Below are 21,977 nucleotides of genomic sequence, written 5' to 3' on the forward strand. Positions count from 1 at the left end.
ATTTGGATTCGGTGTTTTTTGTACAATTTATCAATAAATTATTGTTATAATAATAACATACCAAGAATTTGGGTTTTCTATTATAATAACAGTTTATTAGATGTCTGGAAAAAAAGCAACTTGAAATTTAAAATGAAAAGGTCTATTATGAAACACACCATGAAATCATAATCACTCAAATGTTTATACTTTCATCCACTCATGACTTTAAATTATTTTTGTTTGTATTATAAATCTGAATCACAAATAATATATACTTAAAGATTCTGTGATCTGAATTCAGAATACACATTTTTCCGCGATTTACTGAGTGAAGCAGGTTATAAAATTTTTGGTAGTTTGACTGGGTCGAATAATTTATAAATTGCATTTATATTCGGCAAACAATATTTGTATAGTATCGGCAATAAATACTGCAGTTACTATACAAACTTCCGATGAAGATGGAATATAAACAACTTGCTTCATTCAGTTATCCCGCGAATTGAATAGTGTCCCACTATCGGGCTTACATGTCGAATCACAATAAATAAATCAAGAGATGAACGACTTTTCGATAGAAATCCTACGTAGGTTAGTGACCTAATATATGCATGTTTATAATTTTTGCATTCGCTAAATTCACGTAAGTCAAGTTAATAAAAATCGACTATAATTATGGTTGACATTATTCAGATCATTTTGTACGAATTTACTCGATTTGTGACTGTCGTCCATCTCTAAATTGAACTTAACAGTAAAAAAAGTAAGTAAAAATGATACAAATCAAATACCTACCTATATAAAAAGTTAGGGGCCACCCCTAAATTGCGTTAATGTTATGAAAAGAGGAACTTTAAACTATCATGATGTGACGATAGAGGAAAAAGAAAGAAAACTATTTAGACGTTAAAATTGGAGAGATTTTGAGAATGAGGCTGCTGCAGACACCTCAAACATATTTAAATTAACATAAGTGGGGGCAGTCTCCTCCATTAATAAATTCCATAGCTTAAAAAATATTTTCCAACGCAAACAGCTCAAACTTTTTTAACATATTGGAAACTAATACTTGATTTTTAATTTTAGTGAGTAGTCCCAACAAATAAGTTGTGCAGATGGGACGATTCGCGTTGGCTAGGAATTTAATGGCCTGAGCCATTAATTACCATTATTGACATTAACCGATTGCTTAAATTTTCATATTATTGATTGAGATATTGACTGTGGTTACCCGAAACGATGCTTAAAACGCTATTTAAAGGGCATTTTCTTCAAACCTTTAGCAAAGGCCCAAATATAGATAGTTTATAATTTTTTCAAAAAAAATATATTATGGAGTATTAAATGTTTAGTGTTTACTTTAAAAAAAATCTTGTCCTCAAAATTAAAGTCATCATTTGTATGTTTTAAAATTCAACAATTTTTTTAAAGATCATGATTCCTAGTCTTTGTTCTGAAAAAATTGGCTTTTCCAGTATTTTTTGGATATCATAAGCGTTTTATTAAACGAATATTTAGCGAATAGAACGTTTAAGCTTTAAACGATAAGTTAAAGCGCTTAATGATCACCCAAAAAGAAAAAGTTATTAGTACCGTAATTCATTAGCTGCCACTTAACTATAACGTTGTTTCTCATTGATAAAACTTTTTACTAAAACAAATGTTTCCATCTCTTTGGCCGTGATGCTACATTTTCTTTATGTTTGAAGGAGGTGAATTTTTGTGACATATTCAGTGGAATGGCCCTTAACCGAATAAAAACTATATCATTTAATATACATTATTCAAATTTAATTTGTTAAATATATATTTCTTTTATTATACATTATACTATATAAAATCAATTCTTTGCAAGAAATAATTTTGAAATTTTACTACATTCGCATGAATTTGTATATTATTAACGTGATGAGAGATAAAATTCATTAATAAAAAAAATTCATTCAAAGAATTGATCTCTTCTATAAACGTTCCGAATATAGAGCTATTCGGTGGGTATATCGATATAATATCATCTGTATTATTTTGAATGAACATTTACGTTTACGTAAAATGAGTACGAGATTATTTTACGAAAATGAAATCGAATCATTCCAAATAAACAAATATTTAAACACTTACTTTATATACATTTAGAAGAGAAAATTTTTAATAAATACACCAATAGAGTTAATGAATTTACAGACGATAAACTGTACATGTAAAATTGTGTACAAACTACATACATCTTTTAAATTTTGACAATTATTTAAAAAATAAAACAGAACATTGTGTGTGTTTTTTCTATACATTTTTTTTAACTAAATAAATTTTGCTTTTTTCTTTTTTCTCTTTTTATTTTTTATTAATCCATACGATATATCATTCGATGTTGTTAACCTACGTAACGGTTTACGTAATCGTAATTTCTTAATGGTCATCAAACGTTTCGAATCATGTTTAATCGGTGAATGTTTTACCGGCACTTGATATTTTGGTACAATTTTTGATGTAGTATTTTTCTTTTTAATACCAACATATCCAGATGTCCCTTCAGCATGTGTACCTTCTTTCCATTCAATTAATAAATCTTTATTAATTGTCTCCTTACATGTGCTCGACGTCGATGGAATATCATATTTATTCGCTCCAAATTTTTTACTAAAATCAGTTTTTAACAGACAGATTTCACGTAATTTTAAACGATTTTCTGCGATTGGTTGACTAGTAGGATTAGACGATAATGGTCGGGGTGTAACATTTGTTGGTCGTTCTAAGGATGACGATGATGTACCACCAAGAGTTGGTGTAGCTGTTCGTAATCTTTTAGGTTCCTGTTTTGTTACGATTTCACTTTCTTGCTTTACGATTTGCTTTTCTTGATTTCTTACATTTGATGTTGTTAGCGATTGTCGTTTGAATTTATTATTATAATCACCAGATGTTTTTAAATTTTGGATAACGTTATCTTTCGTTTTTAAATTACTGGATATTGTTGGAGTTGTGAATTTAGAACGTACAGCGGTTGATTTTGATGAGCGTGTGGGTAGTGTGTTCGAACATGATGGTTGAATTTTATTTTGTATGCTGAGATTCTCTTTACGATCTGTTTTACGGACAGCGATAGTGGTTGGTATTAAACGATTTGGTTTCATTAATGTTTTTAAGGGTGTTTTTCGTGCTCCTGGGCGAGGAATCTGTAACAAATATTTTGAAATATCTTATGTGTTAAGAAAGAGATAGAATATCTCAATGATTAAAACATATTTAGTAAGAAATTTTTAAATTGTTGAACAAAAATTTTATAAAATTTTTTTAAATTCATACTAATGAGAGAGGAGACAGAGAGAAGACCAATCAATAAAAAATATTATATAATTATAAGTAAACAACAACAATAAGTAATAATAATAAATAAGCGGATAAACAAATTAAAAAATTCATTGAGTTGAAAAAATTGCATTCGTGTCTGGAACTCAAATAGCCTAATTGGTAGTGCGCTCGACATGAATCCAAAAAGTCCTGGTTCGAGTGTATTTTTTTCAATTCTCTTTAATTAAGATTACTAGGCAAGATATTTGTCAATATTTAGTTTACGCCTGTATGTAGCATATTACATCAAAAATAATCGAATAGACCATGATGTAAATATCGTATGCATAATTATAAGTAAACAACAACAATAAGTAATAAAAAATATTCAATCGGTTTTCTGATTGATTAATCTTTTAGCGTGTCAACGTTCATCATATTGACTAATCACCAGCTAGTCCATGGTATATTCAACTTCAGTAAAAATAAATTGGGGATCGCAGTAAAAAAATTGTCGACTTCATTATGGCTAGTAAAAACTGAATGAAAAAGATGCAATAAAATTAAATTATAACAATACAAAATTTAAAAAAATTTGCTAGCCTCATAAAAATAATTGTTTTTAGCTGGTAAATTTTAATGAATTTTTTGGTAATATAAAATGTCGCGTCAGCGCACCTAATGGTAAAGTTTCTTGTATCTAGAATCTAGACCTTGGTTCAAGTTAAATTAAAGGGCACCTAACATTATTTTGACCTAATTACTCATACCAGGTTTTGAACCTGAAACTCTTGGATTCATGCCAAGCGCCTTGATTGGGCTATATACGCCTTAATTGGGCTATAGAGTTCTAGACACAAAGTGTAATTTTTTCAACTGATTGAATGTTTTTTTTTTTGTTTGTTTGTCAACAGTAAACAAAAAAACATAAATAATAAATCGAATTGAGACAAAATATGTTGAGCAGACCTTTTTTGGTAGTTGAGTATAATAAACAAGCAGACAAGTTCAGTTCAATGTGTTACGTTGAAGATCTGTATTATTTTTAACGATTGCGATCATCTCGTAACTTATTTTATTTGAGCGACTAAAATTTTGATTCCAAATAGTATATACTTAAATATGACTTACCGAAATAAAATAAAATAAAATAAATAATTAAAATAATAATAAATAATTTTATTATTAGTGTATGACTACAAGTTTTTTTATTTGATCTCAAAATTTTTCGAACTTGCGTTCATTGTCAAGAGATCATACACTAATAATAAAATTATTTTTTATTATTTTAATCATTTATTATAATTTAGTATGTACTACCAAAAGCCTAATATAAATTCAATTAATAAAATAAAATATTATTTAAAATAAAATATTAATTCAAAATTTTAAATTACTAAAAAGCATTAATTATATGTGTAGCAGAATAATTTATTATTGATTCCTGAGATGAGGGTATGCATATATAAATGCAGCGTTATTAGTATAGCAAGTGTTCTGTGAAATTCTCCATCGGTGCCATTAAACTATTATGAACATTAATTGAAATATCAGAAATATTAACGTATATGTAAGAATATCATTCGTAAAAATTTTGTCTGGGTTACAATTTATTATAGAACTGTCAAAAAGTGCACCGTTTTCGATATATTTGCTAAATTAACCGTTTGTCTCTGATATTTATGGGGAACTATCACAAACATTTTCAATACTAAAACGCTTTATTTAATTTGTAATCTTCCAATCACTTTGTTGCATCTTTTTTCATATACCAGATTCCATTTTCCAGCTGAAAAAAGAAGCGCTTTTGAGATCCAAGACCTTAAATATCTCGACTTCAAGTTTTTTAAAAATAAATTCAACAAGTCTATAATTGGCAAAAGATTACTGCCGTTTAAAGTTATTCTTTAAAAAACAATTTTCTCGTAAACCTGATAAATACGGTGAAAATCGAATCTGATTCCGTTTTAGTTATTTCAGCTGGATTGTCTAAAATGAGATACCTGGTATAACTTACGACAGGCGTCAGGTGGCAAAGATGAGTGTAGATATTCTACCTTACCTCATCTGATGGAGGTGTTTAGCAGATTTTGTAGGTGAGTCCGACTGCTAAAGCACTGTTTTAAATAGTTGTGTAAAAAATTTATTTCAGCTTTTAATAAAAAATAAAATTTCTTCCACTCCGCTTGTGTGTTTTCCTAACACCTTCTGGGTTCCATTTGATCACCATTGTAGACTTACTATTGACGTACTTGAGCCAGTACTCCTGCAAACAGCTCCACTTGTGCTTTCTGACCATAATCTGACAGGATTAATATGTGTGCAGGCATAGCTGCGACGAAAATGCATTATATTCTTGAGCACCCGATCACTTCATCTTGCTACCTGACATATGTCTTATATATCAAATAGTACAAAATGAAAATCTTTGGATTGTCAATCCAAATTTAGGAGTCATTATTCTGATACACTTTTATTATAAAAATTAAAAAAGAAAAAAAGTCAACAAATGTAAATATTTCACGTTAATTATGTATTTTTTTAATTATTAGTAATATACTCTTTAAATAATCTGACATCATTTTTAAAACAATCATTTTAGAAGTACAAAATTTAACAAACATATTCGATAAAATTTTTTAATAAAACATTTTTATTAACATTTTATAAATAATCTTTTATCTGTATATTTCAAGCCATTTTTATAATTCCTAAATCAGTCTTACTGAATGTCTTTTAAAGTTTCTTTTTCACGTTTTTTTAGTGTCATTTTGACGCTTAACTTCACCCATTTAGAGAATCAAAGTTGCGTCATAAGGACGATTGCTTATATATATTATATATAACATACAAAATTTTATTATCATTATTCATTAACATATTTTATTATAAAATTTTTAATCTTTTGTCAATTCGAATAATAAATGAATAGCGAAAAACATTTTTATAATATATATAGGTACAAAATTTTTTTGTCGGGCTAGATATTATGCACAGTTAAAATTACATCGTAATCTTAATTCTGGCTGATTCTTTATGGAAATTATCTTTTCTTTGAAAAATTCATCTTCCATTTTTCACAAAGTATTTCACAAATTTCCAATGAAAATCAGTTAGAATTAATAATGTGACAACTCGCAGGTTAAAATCTAAAAACTTGAAAAAGATTTGTATTTTAAAATTATTAAAATATACAAATTTGTTAGGCCTTTTCAAAATTTATATTGTTATAGACTAAATGTAAATTGAAATTGGCAATACTCTAACAAACGAGGAGAAAAAAAGACGAAATTTCTAAATTTGGCATATAGCACCGATTTTGATGAAAATTTGGGATTAAGCTTTGCTCAGCCTCTTAAACAAAAGTTATATGATACCGAATGGTGCTTTCACCAGGGGGTGGTAACCGCTTTTTTTAAGGGGTGGAAAGTAGGGAATGAAATCACGCAAAAAAGGGCGTTTAAGTATATTTCGAAAAGTCAATGCTTTCCGAGTTATTGGCGATTAAAATTCAGAGTAATTAACGTCAAATAAATGAAAAATTGGACATTTTTGAAAAAAGTATATCATACACCTTTTAAAATACTATAAAAAAACCTTGAAAATGAAAAAAGTTTCAAGTCATTTGTCCAAACATTAACGGAATTATAATGAAAGGAAAGTTTCTCGTACCTTTTTATTATGTTTTATTCCGCACAAAAACTTATGAATTTACCACGGGAACTAAAATTAATGTTTGCCGTTTTCCAATTTACCTTATTTAGGTTCTGGCAACATGCTCAAAAAGTTTTAGCAGTTTCGCATATATAAAACAAAGAAAATGTCTTTATCGTTAAATAACTCGAAAAATAATAAAGACACTTTTTTTTTTCATTTAAATTGCAATATTTGGAAGACTAAATATCCAAAACTGTTAGAACTTTTTTAGCATGTTGTCAGTACCTAAATAAAGTAAACAGGAAAGCTACAAGCATTAATTTTGGTTCCCGTGGTAAAATTATCAGTTTTTGTGTTGAATAAAACAAAAAAAAGGTATGATAAACTTTCTTTTGATTATAACTCCGTTAATTTTCGTGCAAATGACATAACTTTTTTCATTTTCAAGGTTTTTTACAGCACTTTAAAAAGTGTATGACATACTTTTTTCAAAAACCGTCCAATTTTTCAGTTATTTAACATTAAAAACTAAGAATTTCAATCGCCAATAATTCGGTAAGTATTGACTTTTCGAAATATACTTAAATGACACTTTTTGCTTAGATTTCATCTCTCTATCGATTTCCGTTGTCATTTTCAACATATATTTTTCCACCACTTAGGAGAGGTGATTACCATCCCCTGGGCAAAAGCACCACTAGACACCATAAAACTTTTGATGTAGAGGCTGAACAAATGTTACTCCTAAATTTTCAGGTCAATCGGAGCTGTAGGAAAGAATTAAGAGAATTTAGCCATTTTACTGGAGTATCAGTGAACTTAATTTTTTACTCACTTTTAAGCCTACCTATAAATTAGAATCCTCATTTTAACTCAACAATATCTAAAAAAAATTTGAAACTGATATCTCTCTCCATTTTAATAATACGTCACCTCAATATTAAAGAATATTAGTATTCTACGTATTTATACTTTCACTACTATAGCTATTTGAGCCAACACTAAAGCATTATTCAGCTGTTATCCAGGACCTATTATCTACGAAGTAGAAAAGCACAGCTCCACTTTTCTACTTCTGCCTCGCATAAGGCTCAAAAGTACTTTAGTGTTGGTTAAAATAGACACATAGTAACGAAGTAGACAGTGCTCTTTGATATTAAAGTGAAAATATACAAGTAAAAAAAAACTATCAATTTTACAATTTTAAACAAATTAAAGTTATTTTTTTTATGTTCATGTTAACTGAGAAATTTTTGATGCGAAGAATAAGAAGTATTTATTTCTGTTACTACTATATAATTACTAGTATATTGACACAGAGATCTGAGAGGTACCTGCGTTATTAAAGTAACAGTATAAATTCTCGAAGACATGTTTCACAACTTTAAGAAAAGAGAAAAATTGGTCGCTGATACTACAGAAAAATACAATTGAAGAAAGTTGATGCTTTCTTATGGAGATATGTGTAATTTTAATTTTGGATTAAAAATAAATTAATCTAATGACAAGACTTAAATAAAAAACTGGTGTAGTTTAGTCAATGAACAATAACTACTCCAAATATTGAATAAGTCTATGGGATTCTAAACTGGAAGCATTAGTGTATTCGAACAAGATATTTAAATCAGTCTTAATTTGTTTAAAACATTGTCATTCTTACAGAAATTTAAAAAAATTATCACAATGGAAGAAATACCCAAGTCTATTAAATTTAATTACAATATATTACAATTTTTATTTAATACTAAATAATTTTTACCTAAGCTATTATCAGGAATATTTGTTTCTTGTACATTATTTGTTACAGGTAATTCAATTGTATCATTTAAATCGTTTTCTTCAATATTGTCAATTATTTGATTTGTATTCGAATCTGATAAAATTGAATTATCTTCTAAAATTGCCCTATCATTATAAGTATTATTAATATTTTTTAAATTATCTCTTATAGAAAATTCAATTGTATCATTCATATTAATTTTCTTAATTATATCAGTTGGATTTGATAAAATTAAATTATTATCTGATTGAATACTATCTAAAATCACTGTATTATCCGCGACAATTAAATTGATTTTCTCGACATTGTCAAAACAACGTGTTTCGGTTGAATCAGATAAAATTATAACGTCATCTGAAATTGACATTTCATTATTCAAATCCTTAACATTATCAATAATTTTATTTTCTAATGACAATGTTGTTATTGATTTATTATTGGCAATATCATTTGAATCTAACAATGTGTGATTTTCATCAATGGTGGTATCTTGCACACTATCGTTTACTGATAATTCAGACTTATCATTTAAATTAATATTCTCCTTAGAATTATCAACGGTTTGATTATTATTTGAATAAAATATAATTGAACTAAAATCTGATTCAGTATCATCTGAAATTGATTCTTTATCTGTAATAGTGCTACCTTGTACACTGTCATCTGGATTAATTTTCTCAACATCATTAATATCTGGATTTTTATTCGGAAATGATAAAATAGAAATAGTATCTAGACCTTTTGTGGTATTATGAATATTAGTCATAAAGTTTTTAATGCAGTCATTATTTTGATTTGATAAAATTGAATTTTCATCTGAAATCGTCGCATTATTAAAAGTAGTTTCAAATTTGCCTTCTACAGATAATTCAATTGGATTCTTTAAATTGATTTCTTTAATATTATCTACAAATAGTTTTATTTTTGAATTTTTTAAAGTTGAATTATCACCTAAAATCATTATACCATTATCAGTCTTATTAATATGTTGTACGTTATTTGCTACAGATTTTGCAACTTTATGATTTATATAGTCAATATCAGTCTCATTTTGTATTTTATCTTCCACAGATATGTCAATTGTATTATTTAAAATAATTTCTTTAACATCGCCAATAATTTGATTTTTATTTGGATCTACTAAAATTAAATTATCATTTAAAATCGGGCCATCATTCATATAAATTTGGTGAATGTAGTCAGAAATTTGATTTTTATTTCGATTTGATAAACATGTATTATTATCATCTGAATTCACCGTGCTATTATTATGATTATTTTTATTTTGTGTATCTGGTATAGTGTTAGTAAAAGGTTTTTTATTTCGATGTGACATAAAAGAATTATCATTTGAAATTTTCTTCTCACTATCAGTATCAGCATTACTAATATTTTGAATTTTATCATCTGAAGATAATTTAATTACAATGTTGTCTGCTACAGAGCATGTAATTGTATTATTCATATTAATTTCCTTAATAAAGTTAGTAGTACTATGAACATCATGATTATTTGAATTTGATAAAATTTTGTTATCTGATTTCATCATATTTATTTCGAGAATACTAATATTTTTAATTTTGTCTTCTTCAGATAATTCAATGGGATCATTTGACTTAATTTCTTTAACACAACTCGTTATTAGATTTTCATTTGAGTTTGATAAAATTGGATTATCATCTAAAATTGTGCTATCATTATCAGTTTTATAAATATTTATTACATTTTCTGATTCAGATAATGTAATTGAATCATGCATATTAATTTTTTTAATATAGTCAGTACTTTGCCTTTTATTCGAATTTAATAAAATTGAATTATCATTTAAAATAGTATTAGTATCAGTGATTTTTTGAATTTTATCTTCTACAGATAGTTCAATTGAATCTTTTAAATTATTTTCTTTAAAATTGCCAATAATTTGATTTTTATTTAGATCTGATAAAAAAGAATTATCAGAAATCATCGTATCATTATCAGCATCGATAATATCATTCAGTTTATCTGCCACATATAATTCAATCGTATTATTTAAATTAAGTTTTTGTGAATTATCATGATTTGAATCTGCTAAAATCGAATTATCGATTGGTACAGTATCTTCTACAGATAACAACTCAATTGTATCATTTAAATTAATTTTGTGAATATCTTCAATAATTTGATTTTCTTTTGGTTCTGATAAAATTGAATGATCAAACTGAATGTTATTTGAAATTGTTGGATAATTATCAGAAACAGTTGTTATATCTGAAATATTATCTGCTGCAGATAATTTAATAGTACTACTTAAATCAATTTCTTTAACGTTATGAATAATTTGATTTTTATTTGAATCTGATAAAATTGAATTATCATCTGAAATCGTCGTATCATTATCAACAAAAGTAATATCTTGTACATTATCTGCGAAAGATAATTCAATTGAATCATTTAAATTAACATTGTCAATAGTTTGATTTTTATTTGAATCTGATAAAATTGAATTATCATTTTGTTGAATATTATCTGAAATGTTTGTTAATTTATCATCGCCATTAAGACATTGTTCTTCCTCAATAACACTACACACCTGGCGATTATCATTTATGTGACGATGAAGGTTTAGTATTTTTTCTTTTCCTACCTGTGACAATGATTTTGCATTTTCGGATGGTGAACCCAATTGTCCAATTAAATACCATTTCAACCATTCACGCATATTATGTATTGAACGGAATTCAGAATTTGGTATCCTTGAATTTGGATTATCACCAGTTAAATCTAATATGGATGGTCCTAATGCTTTTCCAGCCTGTATTCAAAAATTGAAAATTAGTAATTAAGCAAAAACAATTTGCTTTTACTATGTACGTAACATAAATATTTAATTTAATGTTTTAAAAAGAGCATCCGTTGTAATTTGTTAAAAAAACAAATTTTAAACAAAAAGCAGGAAAAATATGATTAGCTCGAAATAGCACGAAGCTTGTAGTTGAAGATTGATATCTTTAGAACAAAAGGATTAATGATAAGAAGAACAAAGCCTGTGAAAACATAGGAATAATTATTGGAAACTGTGTTGTTGGAATTATTATAATAAAATAGGGAAACACAAATGATTACTACGTGACAAGTGATGAAGAATAAACTATATCGATGCTCGGCACTAAAAAGCTATCGTTTTATAATTTTAGAGAAAATAATAAGGCTTTACTGAAAGTTGAAATGGCCTCCGACTTACGAATAAGTGTCAGCACTAGACTAAAAAAATAAATTATTTACATAACGTATATAGTAAAAATTATTTTTATTTGAAAATATAAATATAAGATGTTTACTTCTTCATAAATATGTGGTGTAAATTTTGGCGGTACAATATTACTCGTAACAGGTTTTGCACATCCATCACGCAGTGGAGCAGGTAATGCATTTACAATGCGTCCAGTATTATAATTACACTCGAGGGTATAACTTCGTATTAGACCAGTTAATTTTAGTACAGCAACACGCCCAGACCCTTCACGACTTAAACCATCTCGCTTATCTCTGTTAAAATTAAAAGAATAAATAAAGAAATTTAAGACACATAATAGTCCGCGAGACATCGCCCTTCTTGTTAAATGATTTATACATTGCCTACCACCTCGAACATGTTGTATTTATGTATTTTTGTTTTTCTTTGCATACATAGTTCACTTTTGCTGAATTATTTAATAATTATTAATATTATCAAGTGGTCATAGTGCCCGACAAATTCTCTGCTGCGTTTTTTCAGATCGATAGCTTAAATATGAAGTTATCATGCTCATTTGAAAACACACAACTTTTCCAAAAAAAGTCGTAGAGAAAGTTTGGTAGACTTACCAAAACGAAGTTACTCACGCAGTTTAAAGCATGTATTGATCATTGGACAAAAAGGGCAATATCCAGCCAACTATAATTTTTTTGCTTCTCCAAAAAGAATTTCGAGCAGTTTCGAGTCAGCATTCCCCCGTATCGTAAAACACTAATTTGAGCGACGATGGATGGCTCTTATAAGGATATCGGAAAGTATTTACATTCCAAACTTCAAATCAAATATTTCAGAGGACAGAAAACCTGGATCGTGGCAAAGCTATCGAACTGGCTACTGATACTGTGAAATATATTTGGATTGAAAGAAGAAGAAACGTTCAAGGGAAATTCTCAAAATCATGAGCGATATCTGCGATGAATACGACATAGAATTGAGGAATCCAAGGTTCTCGTCATAACAGACTCAACGCTTGAACAGACTGATTCAGTTGAGGATTATAGATCGATTTTTGAATTTTCGCAATATTTTCTCAAATTTTGTTTGTCTCAATTTTTTTATGTGACAAAAGCGACGAATGAACGCTCCTTTTCAACCTTGCGTCGTTTTTAAAACATAACTTAGATCAGTTTAGCCCCCGCTCAATATACATCGCTGTCGATGCATACAGAGTTTTGAAAAAGTTTTTTTCTGTAGCTCGCAGAATTAACTTATTGAAAAATAGTGACTGAATATCACATTTTGACCTAATTAAATGTTCTATTTCTCGAAAAAAGAATTTCTTGTTTTTATTGTCTTAATGACCTAGCATACCGAATAAAAGTTTGAACCCTTCCCTTGGATAATTATTGTGCACGGTCCTAGATTAAAAAAAATTCGGTTAACAGTGAATAGGTAATCGTTAAAAGAAATTTGTAATTCCCAAGTCTGATGGCTCTCGTAAATTTTAAGATAAATAAAAATTTAACTTACTTTAAATACATATTACGCTCAGTAAAATTACAGGCAAAAAAATGAAAATTTGAATTATTAATTGACATGATTTTTGGTAAAAGCATACACTCAACATTCGACGTTTGATCCTTAAAATGATTGCCATACATAAATATTCCTTTTTTCGATGCATGCCCATGTAAATCTATATATAAAAATAAACCCGAATCTTGTCCAGGTTTTACATCATCATTATCAGGTGATGGTGTTGAACTACTACTCCGATCACCCTCAACAAGAACAGACGTTTTATCAGGTGCGCTATTAATTTGTTCAACACTACGGTCACATATTTTTTGATTAATATATTCTTTATTAGTTTTCGAAGAACAATTCGAACTTGATATACTATCAGCTGATGGATTATTCGTGATATGACTATATTGTCGTTGTTGTAAAAGCATATCATCAGGTAATTCAGATCCATGATGATGATAACGGATTAATGCTCTAGCTGCATATACAGATGGATGATCAGTGAATGTTGGATTTAAATATAAACGATTAAGATTAACACCACGTGTATCAGTACGATAATGTCCATGTACAACGCCATCTGGATTTAAAAATGGTATTAACTTGAATACATATAAACGACGTAACATTACACTATAAATGTTATCGCGATTTAATAATAAATTTAGAAAACCATTGAATACAAAACTTGCTGGTGTTTCTCCTGGATGCACTCGTGCACTTACAAATACAACCTGTTAAAAGAATATATATATTTAGTGAATTTTCTATTTACATGTATAAACTTTCATCGTTATCATGGTAAAATTTCTCTCACTGTAGTACTACTGGTTTTTCTGGTTAAAAACTGAATCAAGTGATTTTGAAGAAAGCTTTAAACATTGGCCGTTATCAATTTCTTCAAAATGACTCGATTTCGTTTCGTTTCAGCAAAATTTGCCAGATGCAAATTCGATTGATTAAATTTGTCACTGTTAATTAGACTCGAACCTATGTTGTACTCAGTGTACTGTGATGGCATAAGGGTTTTATCAGAAAAATATCAAATATTATTTAAACTATTGGACTATTATTAAATTTTAGTTTAAGTTTGATTAGCCATTCTATACCAAAATGAATGTAACATGATTTTATAAGATTGATTCTGTGATCTGACTGTAAATAAAAAAATAACTGACTATATTCAATTGATACCTACCTTTTTATCATGAAATTTGAATGGTCGATTGACAGATGTATCGGAAAATAAATTTTTTAATCGTGTTTCTTTTTCAAATGTAATATTATGATATGATGATATTGTAATTAAATCAATTCGACGTCCTTCTAATGATTTACATACGCATTCACGCACATAATAGATATCATCAATGTGTGCTGGACCCGGTGGTATTGTTAAATATTTATGATCTAATTGTAAGAGATGATTTTGTAATTCAGCATATGTATATGGATATGTGAATGCAAAATATTGTATACTTTTTATATTTTCTGGTGTAAAAAAACGAAATGTTAATATAAATGTTGTATCGTCAGACTAAAAAAAATTAACACAACAATTATTTTATAATTTATTATTTATTTATTTTAACTTTTCTTCTTAATAACTGACATTTATAGAATTATAAAATACCGCAGTAGTCATACCAAATAAGTCAAACGTCTAAAAGTTTAGTCGTATAAATGAGTATATAAAAGAGGCAATCTTAAGAAATTTTCAAGAACAGTTCCAATTTTTTTTTTTTAAATTATTTAAAATCAGAAAAGTTTTAGGGAGGGGGGGGATGTCTCGACCGATTATCAACGAGCAGCTTAAGTCACTAATGATAGAAGTTTGATTTTAACTTTAAGTGCGAAACCTTAATTTTTTTGAAAATAAAATACAGTCCATGTTATTACTTGCTGATAATGTAGCATTCATTCTATAGGTGAAATAATTTTTAAAATCGGTTAAGCTATGAACTCGATAATGACGATTTGTATATATTTTCATATAAACTTTAATCTCCTATTTCACCTCTTTAAGGGATGAATCAGTCGGTACATTGCCTTCCCCCCCCCCCTCTAAAGGATTGTGATTTTAAATAACTGTTCCTGAGGACTACCGAGTAAAACATAGTTGGGGATTTTAAAAGCTTTTTTTTCTTAAATTTGTGCAATACTTCGATCCTTGATCTTTTATTTCTATGTAATTATTCAGTGCTCACTATAAGCTGTACTTAATCATAATATGACCTCAGAAAGACACTCAAAATTAAATATAAAGCAAAAAAAAAAAAAAAAAACGCCAAGAGATTGATATTTCCTTCGTTTCCAAGCGCAAACCCTTGGAAATTGAATTTTGCTTTTAAGGACTCGTTACTATTTTATCTGTTTGCGCTGTATGAATTTGGGTTAACATAACAGTCAAAGATAATTTTATACGCAAACGCATAGGCAAAATCGTAGGCATAATTAAGAACATGAAGAATAAAAATTTTCATTGCTGCACCCATCTAGTCGACTTGAAGACATCGCGTCCAATTTGTGCGAGAGCATACATTATCTACCTCTTACTAGCTATATAAAAATGTACGCTTTTATTATGGGCGCATGCACAAAAACCGACGTGCATATGCTATTTTGAAAAAGCCCATTTACATAAAAATTTCGGGTCATTTATGCCATACTGCATATAAAAAAAATTTTATGTAAATGGGTTTTTTCAAAACAGCATATGCACGTACCAGATAATAGATTGAATTACGAAGGAAAATGATGGTCATATTGCTGGTCTTTTGGGCGTTATCGGAAGAGGATTAATTCATTTGTCACAGGCTAAGTTTTTGTTAACTAATTATTTTCCTTCGACCATTCACGAAAATCATTTTGCCATACTTTTCCGACGGTTCCAAATAGCCGCTATACCGGAACCGCCTAAATTTCGTAAATGGTAAAATTCGATAGGCCAAATTAGCAGTTATCCTATTATAAATTTTTTTCAACCTGTGAATTTTTAAATAACTTTTTTTGTTTTAACTAGTATTTTTGGCCATAGAAAAGAAACATATTAAAAAAATGAATAGGATTTATATCTAAACTTACAGTGAATGTAACTCTATCGCGTAAACGTTCCCAAGAACATTTATTCCCGGGTGTAATGCGTGTTACAGGCACCATACCTTGACTATACATTTTTGTTTGTTTATTTAAATCAACAATATTTATTTTAACTAAACCATGTGGTAGACCATTTGTTTTTACACCAAAATAAAACCATGTTCGATTACAATTCTCATACACCGTTCCAAAACAATCTGGCTTTGTCCATACATTAAATTCAATATCAGGTTCATCTGAATATGATGTAGCTTTAACAACCCCTTAAAATTTTACATTTATCGTTAAAAAATATTTAAAATGATTATAAACCGAAATTCTTACGATTTTCTTTTTTAGCCACTAATTCTGCCCGTAAAATATTCCCAGAATCAAAGTCTGATAAAAAAGTGAAACCACCACATTCGATTGGTTCCATATTGTATATTCTTCGAAGTCGAATTATCTATAAAAATTGATAATTAATAAATAAATTTCAATTCGAAAATTGAAATTTATTAATTTTACGTACAAATTTTTTAATTTTTCTCTTCTTTTTAGCCATTTTTGTTTAGAAAAATTAAAAAATTTGAATTGTAATCGATGGGTAATGACTTCTTTGTTCGAGTAATAAAATGGTAAGGAAATAAAAAGCTTCCAGTTACATAATAAATATTTATAGTATGACATGATTTAAAGTAATAAATATGATTGAATTCTAGAGCTCACGTTATCAAATAAAAAAAATAGAATTAAATGAGCTTAATAAATTACTATTAGAATCGATATTTGAAAACAAATAAATAATACACAGACAGATAGACAATCAGATTTTTTTTGACATTCATCAGCTGTTACGTGTATTATTAACAAATTGATTAATTATTGAATATAGTCAATACAAGTTTATTGTACCTTAGTGTTTAAATATTTTAAAAGAACTTTTTTTTATATATTACACAACATAGTCAATTTCATTTTGAATTTTTTTTTATACTTCTTATACCACAAATGTTAAAAATTTTGACATTTTAGTTTTTTGTTTTGTTACTATTATCTTGTGGGGTACTACTGTTCAACGTCTATTGGCTTAACTACTATTCCATTGTGTACACATCCCGCTGAATTTGAAAAAACAAAAAATATTGAACTTTCTTTTATGTCCCCTATTATATTGTTATCTGTTATAAACGAAAAAGAAATATTAAGTTATAGCTTCAACACATGCAAAAGTGTTTTAATATAATTTGATTTAAAATCTAATTTTTTGGGAATAATAAAAATAATTTTCTAATTTAAACAATAAACTAATTTCTTGAAGAATGAATTAATAAAGTAGAATAATCAAATGGGTTTGGTTAGAAAAATATAGAAAATTTTATATAGGACAATATTTCTTGAAAAATTAATGTAGGTATTAAAACCATTTCATATGGATTGGCATAATGCCTTTAGGGGCAATGATAATACTCATACTTCTTTCTTTGATAATATACTTCACCCAAGTGTAAATTTGTTTTTGCTAAACACCCCGCTAAATTCTAAAATTTTAAATGAATACACCCATATCACCCAATACGTATAAATAGTAGAAAAAATTGAAAACAGTATTCTGTATGATTCGAAAGTCTCTTCTCTTTTTCTGTTACCGAGATAGGCTCACCTCGAGATATTTAAGGTAAAAGTTTAAATGACCCTTTTTCAAAAATTCTTCATTAAGTTTCATACTAAAATTCCAAAGAGATCTCACAGTCTTGCATTATTTATGAAGGAAAGGGTAGTGTTATAAAGTGGTTAATGACTTATGAGACAGATTGTATATATGAGGATGTATAAATAGGCATACATTTATAATAGGTATTTTATAACTATATGAGCTATTTAGATTAGTTACTTTATTATTAGTTATTGATTTGATTGTAACGAGTCTTGTTTTTATCGATTCGTAAACTATTTTAATAATATGATTCCGGTAATTTTCATAATAATAGGACCAATAGTTTATAGTCCTAAAGCCGTAACACTTCTATTTTTTGAAATATGGAATTATTATTAAAATTTGTCCAGGCAACAACACTTAGCAAACGCGATATGCGAAAGATCGGTATTATCTTAAGTTCTAGGCATAGAAAATTATAACTGCCCCACTCTGTGGTCTGTGGCATCGTAGCGCCTAAACGGATGAACCGACTTGATTTTTGTTTGTTTCGTTTGAAAGGTAATTTAATGGGGAGTGTTATTAAAAATTTTTGGAGTTTTTAAAATTTAAGTGCGAGTTTAGTATTCCGTACCCGGGAAAACTAAAAAATATGCAAAGATCTTCAAAATCGGTTCAGTTTAGAGAAGGTTCTAAGGAAAAAGGTAATTTAATTAACCCCCCCCCCCCAATACCACTAGGAAGATTGTAAATTGTGAGCAAAAGTTTGGTTCTGAGCAAATCTACAAAGCCACACTGGTTTCAGGTTTTTGGCAGCTCGTTTAGGTCATACTCGTAAAAGTATTCAACTTTAACGGAGAATCACGACTCTCAGTTCCACTCGGTGGTTTGGAAATAGTATGAAAGTGTGGTTCTGGTTTGAACTACAACATTTGCCAAACCAATGTCAGGTTTTTGGTAGCTGACGACATTCAGGTGTTACTAGCTCTCGAGCTATATGCTGCAATAATCATTCCTTGATGTATTCATGTTTTTCGATATTGTATAAAAATGTAAGTATATATTTAATATAATAGCCTTGGTACATTATTTTTTTCACAAAAATCACAAAAATAAAAACTCTATGATCAGAATACAAGGCATACGTTAAAGTAATTTCCCGACTGAGCAACGCAAAGGAGTAGTGGTAATGTGTTTATCAGTCTATATATGTGGATTCCTATATGGCACACTAGAGACCAAACGCGTCCGCCAATTTGGAAGATTCAGACGTCCATCGGTTTGTCTCAACCTTGCGAGTGCTACATGAAACCAAACGCGTGGACCGATTTTGATGTTTCCTACGCCAATCGATTTGTCTTAGCCTTGCGAGTGCTGCTAAACGATATGACAATAGTGAAAATTCAATATGGCGACCACCAGACGCCATATTGTGAAAAAACAAAAAATGAAAGTCGGCGAACTATGTCAAGTGGGGTATCACTGAATAGCTATTAAATACATACGCCTCAAAGGACCAAATATACATACATAGGCTCAAAAAGAAAGTCGACAAACTACGGTAAGTGGAGTATCATTGAATAGGTATTTTAAAATTCAAACTAAAAAAGGTAGAATAAATATAAATATTTAAAAAATCAAAAAACCCGACAGAGTAAAATATAAACTGAAAAGAAAAAAACAAGTTCAGCAGTTTACATAGTGACTTTAACAGTCGGGACCCATTAAAATTACAACGGCTCGAATAATCCCAATAATGGGTCCCGACTGTTAAAGTCGCTATGTAAACTGCTGGCCTTGTTTTTTTCTTTTCAGTTTATATTTAACTCACCAAAATACTTACAATAGAGTTGGAACAATTAATGTTTTGTCTGATTATTTCGGGGGAACGCATGACAATTTGATTTATAATAAAAAAAAACTAAACAAAAAGCGTAAAAAAAATGTAAAAATTATTTACTTGATTCAATATGGTTCTTTTTCTATATTTTCTACTATATTTCTTGAATAAATCGAATATAAAAAAAAAACTAAATAAACTAAACTATAAAATCTATCTAGAAAATATTTTTTAATTTTAATAATGGCAATTGTTTTATTGTTTACAAATCTGAAATCAATAATCAATAATAATGAACTTGTCAAAATAAAATAACAGAAAAATTATGATTTAAATGTAGGTAAATGTAGGAAAATTTGCATGTTAATATCGAAAATAAATTTGCAATAACACTTTATCAATATGAGCAATAAACTCGATCCATACGATTGGTACTCTCAAAAAGAGTACCGTGATAAGTTAATGCTTGATAGACAATTAATGTTCCAATATTCAGCGAATGCTACTAAGTAAGTATAAAATTAATTCTTGCCAGTCGAACGATATTGCTTCGGTGGAAAAAATGTTCCAAAGTGGGATACAAGGTGGTTGATTCTGCTATATGGTCTGTGCGTGGATTAATTCACATTAGGAAACTTCTTTTAGATGTATCCTGCAATAGGCCGGATCGTCAGACTTGTTACAAAATAATCCTTAACGCTCAGGGATTATTGAGGGATCATTTTTTTTCTATCCTGCTAAAATTATGTTTTTAGGTCATTTTGAACAGTAATTTAAAAAAATCAAAATGTATTTGTGGCCGTAACCCAATTTATACGTATTTTGGCAAAGCTGTATATGGGATAAAAACCTGGCAACATTACTGACTAATCTAAGGACAGAAAATTTTTATGATGAGAAGCCTTTTTCAAAATTCTTAAGGTGGGAAAAAGTATTTTTAGTGACTTTGTTAAAAATTATGATTCAACTAGTACAGCTGTAAAAATTGTCGGGCCTATTTAATGTGAATGAAGTCTCTCACCTTTCAACAAATAACTTCGTTTGTCTTTATCTAGAAAAGGTTTTCGTAAAAAATTAGTACAACCAATAATGATACCACCAAATCCAATAAAAAAGCATGCAACACCTGGAGATTATTATGGATGTTTTTCAAAATATCAACAATTTAATTTTACAAAATTAAAAAAACCATGCAAAGTGAAGAATAAAACTAAAATAGAGCAACCACAGTTTATTGTGTCACATCCAACGGATTATTTTTCACCATATCCTAAAGCTATGAGTCCTGCTTTTCGAAAAGAAAAAAAAATTAGTAAAAGGAAGATTAAAAACTATAGATTCATCTAATTGGAAATGACAATGTTTAAATTTTTTGTGTTCAGTATTTAATATTGTAGTTTTTACACTTGAATTTATGAATTTTTGGCATCCTGGTTTATTTATTATAATGTAGCAATTTTCGATTGTAACAGATAAATTCAAACTTTATTTTATTTTTTAATTCATTGATCAAGTTCAGATACAGATAAATAGTTATTCATGACCGTTACCATAAAGTTTTGTAATCATGACTGTAATTCGTTTTTTTTTTTAAAATATACCTATTGTGTTTTTAGAATTTTATTGCGTCTTTAAGCCTCATTTGTTTTTGGATAATTAGCAAAACATTTGCTCGACACAGATAAGAGACCTACCGATAATAGTACCTATCTCCAACATTTTAATAGATGAAGTTATTTCAAGACAAAGTTTGGATTGTTTATTTCCCAAAACTGGTCAACTCATCTTGTTCATCGGAAATATAGTACTGAATTTCGATCTCATTGAAAAACGATCCCTTTTTGTAGCCTTTAAAGGCGAAGAGATCAAAAGCGAATACGGCCGCCGCGGCCGGTAGAAATTTTGATATAGGGTTCCTCAGGACTATCTACTACTTAACATAACAAAG

At 28.5% G+C, this 21,977-nt stretch overlaps 2 protein-coding genes across 2 annotated transcripts; one reads left to right on the forward strand and one right to left on the reverse strand.

Annotated features, from left to right (window-relative positions):
* Positions 1 to 2,236: 2,236 nt before the first annotated feature.
* LOC123302611 (cytosolic carboxypeptidase-like protein 5) lies at positions 2,237 to 17,521 on the reverse strand. The gene is made up of 8 exons (XM_044885631.1): positions 17,448 to 17,521; positions 16,878 to 16,998; positions 16,539 to 16,816; positions 14,653 to 14,991; positions 13,458 to 14,188; positions 12,031 to 12,238; positions 11,337 to 11,504; positions 2,237 to 3,158 (listed from the first exon to the last, which is right to left on the reverse strand). Exons 2-8 carry the CDS (start codon positions 16,969 to 16,971, stop codon positions 2,283 to 2,285), a joined length of 2,694 nt encoding a protein of 897 aa, XP_044741566.1. The 5' UTR covers positions 16,972 to 16,998; positions 17,448 to 17,521; the 3' UTR covers positions 2,237 to 2,282.
* Positions 17,522 to 20,319: 2,798 nt separating this feature from the next.
* LOC123305096 lies at positions 20,320 to 21,376 on the forward strand. Its single transcript, XM_044886715.1, has 2 exons — positions 20,320 to 20,538; positions 21,085 to 21,376. Exons 1-2 carry the CDS (start codon positions 20,432 to 20,434, stop codon positions 21,374 to 21,376), a joined length of 399 nt encoding a protein of 132 aa, XP_044742650.1. The 5' UTR covers positions 20,320 to 20,431.
* The last annotated feature ends 601 nt before the right edge of the window (positions 21,377 to 21,977 follow it).

Source organism: Chrysoperla carnea, chromosome 1, assembly GCF_905475395.1.
Source record: "Chrysoperla carnea chromosome 1, inChrCarn1.1, whole genome shotgun sequence".
Taxonomy (NCBI): Eukaryota; Metazoa; Arthropoda; class Insecta; order Neuroptera; family Chrysopidae; genus Chrysoperla; species Chrysoperla carnea.

Bases quoted from the DNA above. Each gene is read 5' to 3' on its own strand.
- LOC123305096 (XM_044886715.1), top strand. From the start codon at position 20,432: ATGAGCAATAAACTCGATCCATACGATTGGTACTCTCAAAAAGAGTAC. The intron at 20,539-21,084 runs GTAAGTATAAAA...GTCTTTATCTAG, and splicing joins TATTCAGCGAATGCTACTAA to AAAAGGTTTTCGTAAAAAAT.
- LOC123302611 (XM_044885631.1), bottom strand. From the start codon at position 16,971: ATGGAACCAATCGAATGTGGTGGTTTCACTTTTTTATCAGACTTTGAT. The intron at 16,817-16,877 runs GTAAGAATTTCG...TAAAATTTTAAG, and splicing joins AGTGGCTAAAAAAGAAAATC to GGGTTGTTAAAGCTACATCA. The intron at 14,992-16,538 runs GTAAGTTTAGAT...AATTTTTTTTAG, and splicing joins GCGATAGAGTTACATTCACT to TCTGACGATACAACATTTAT.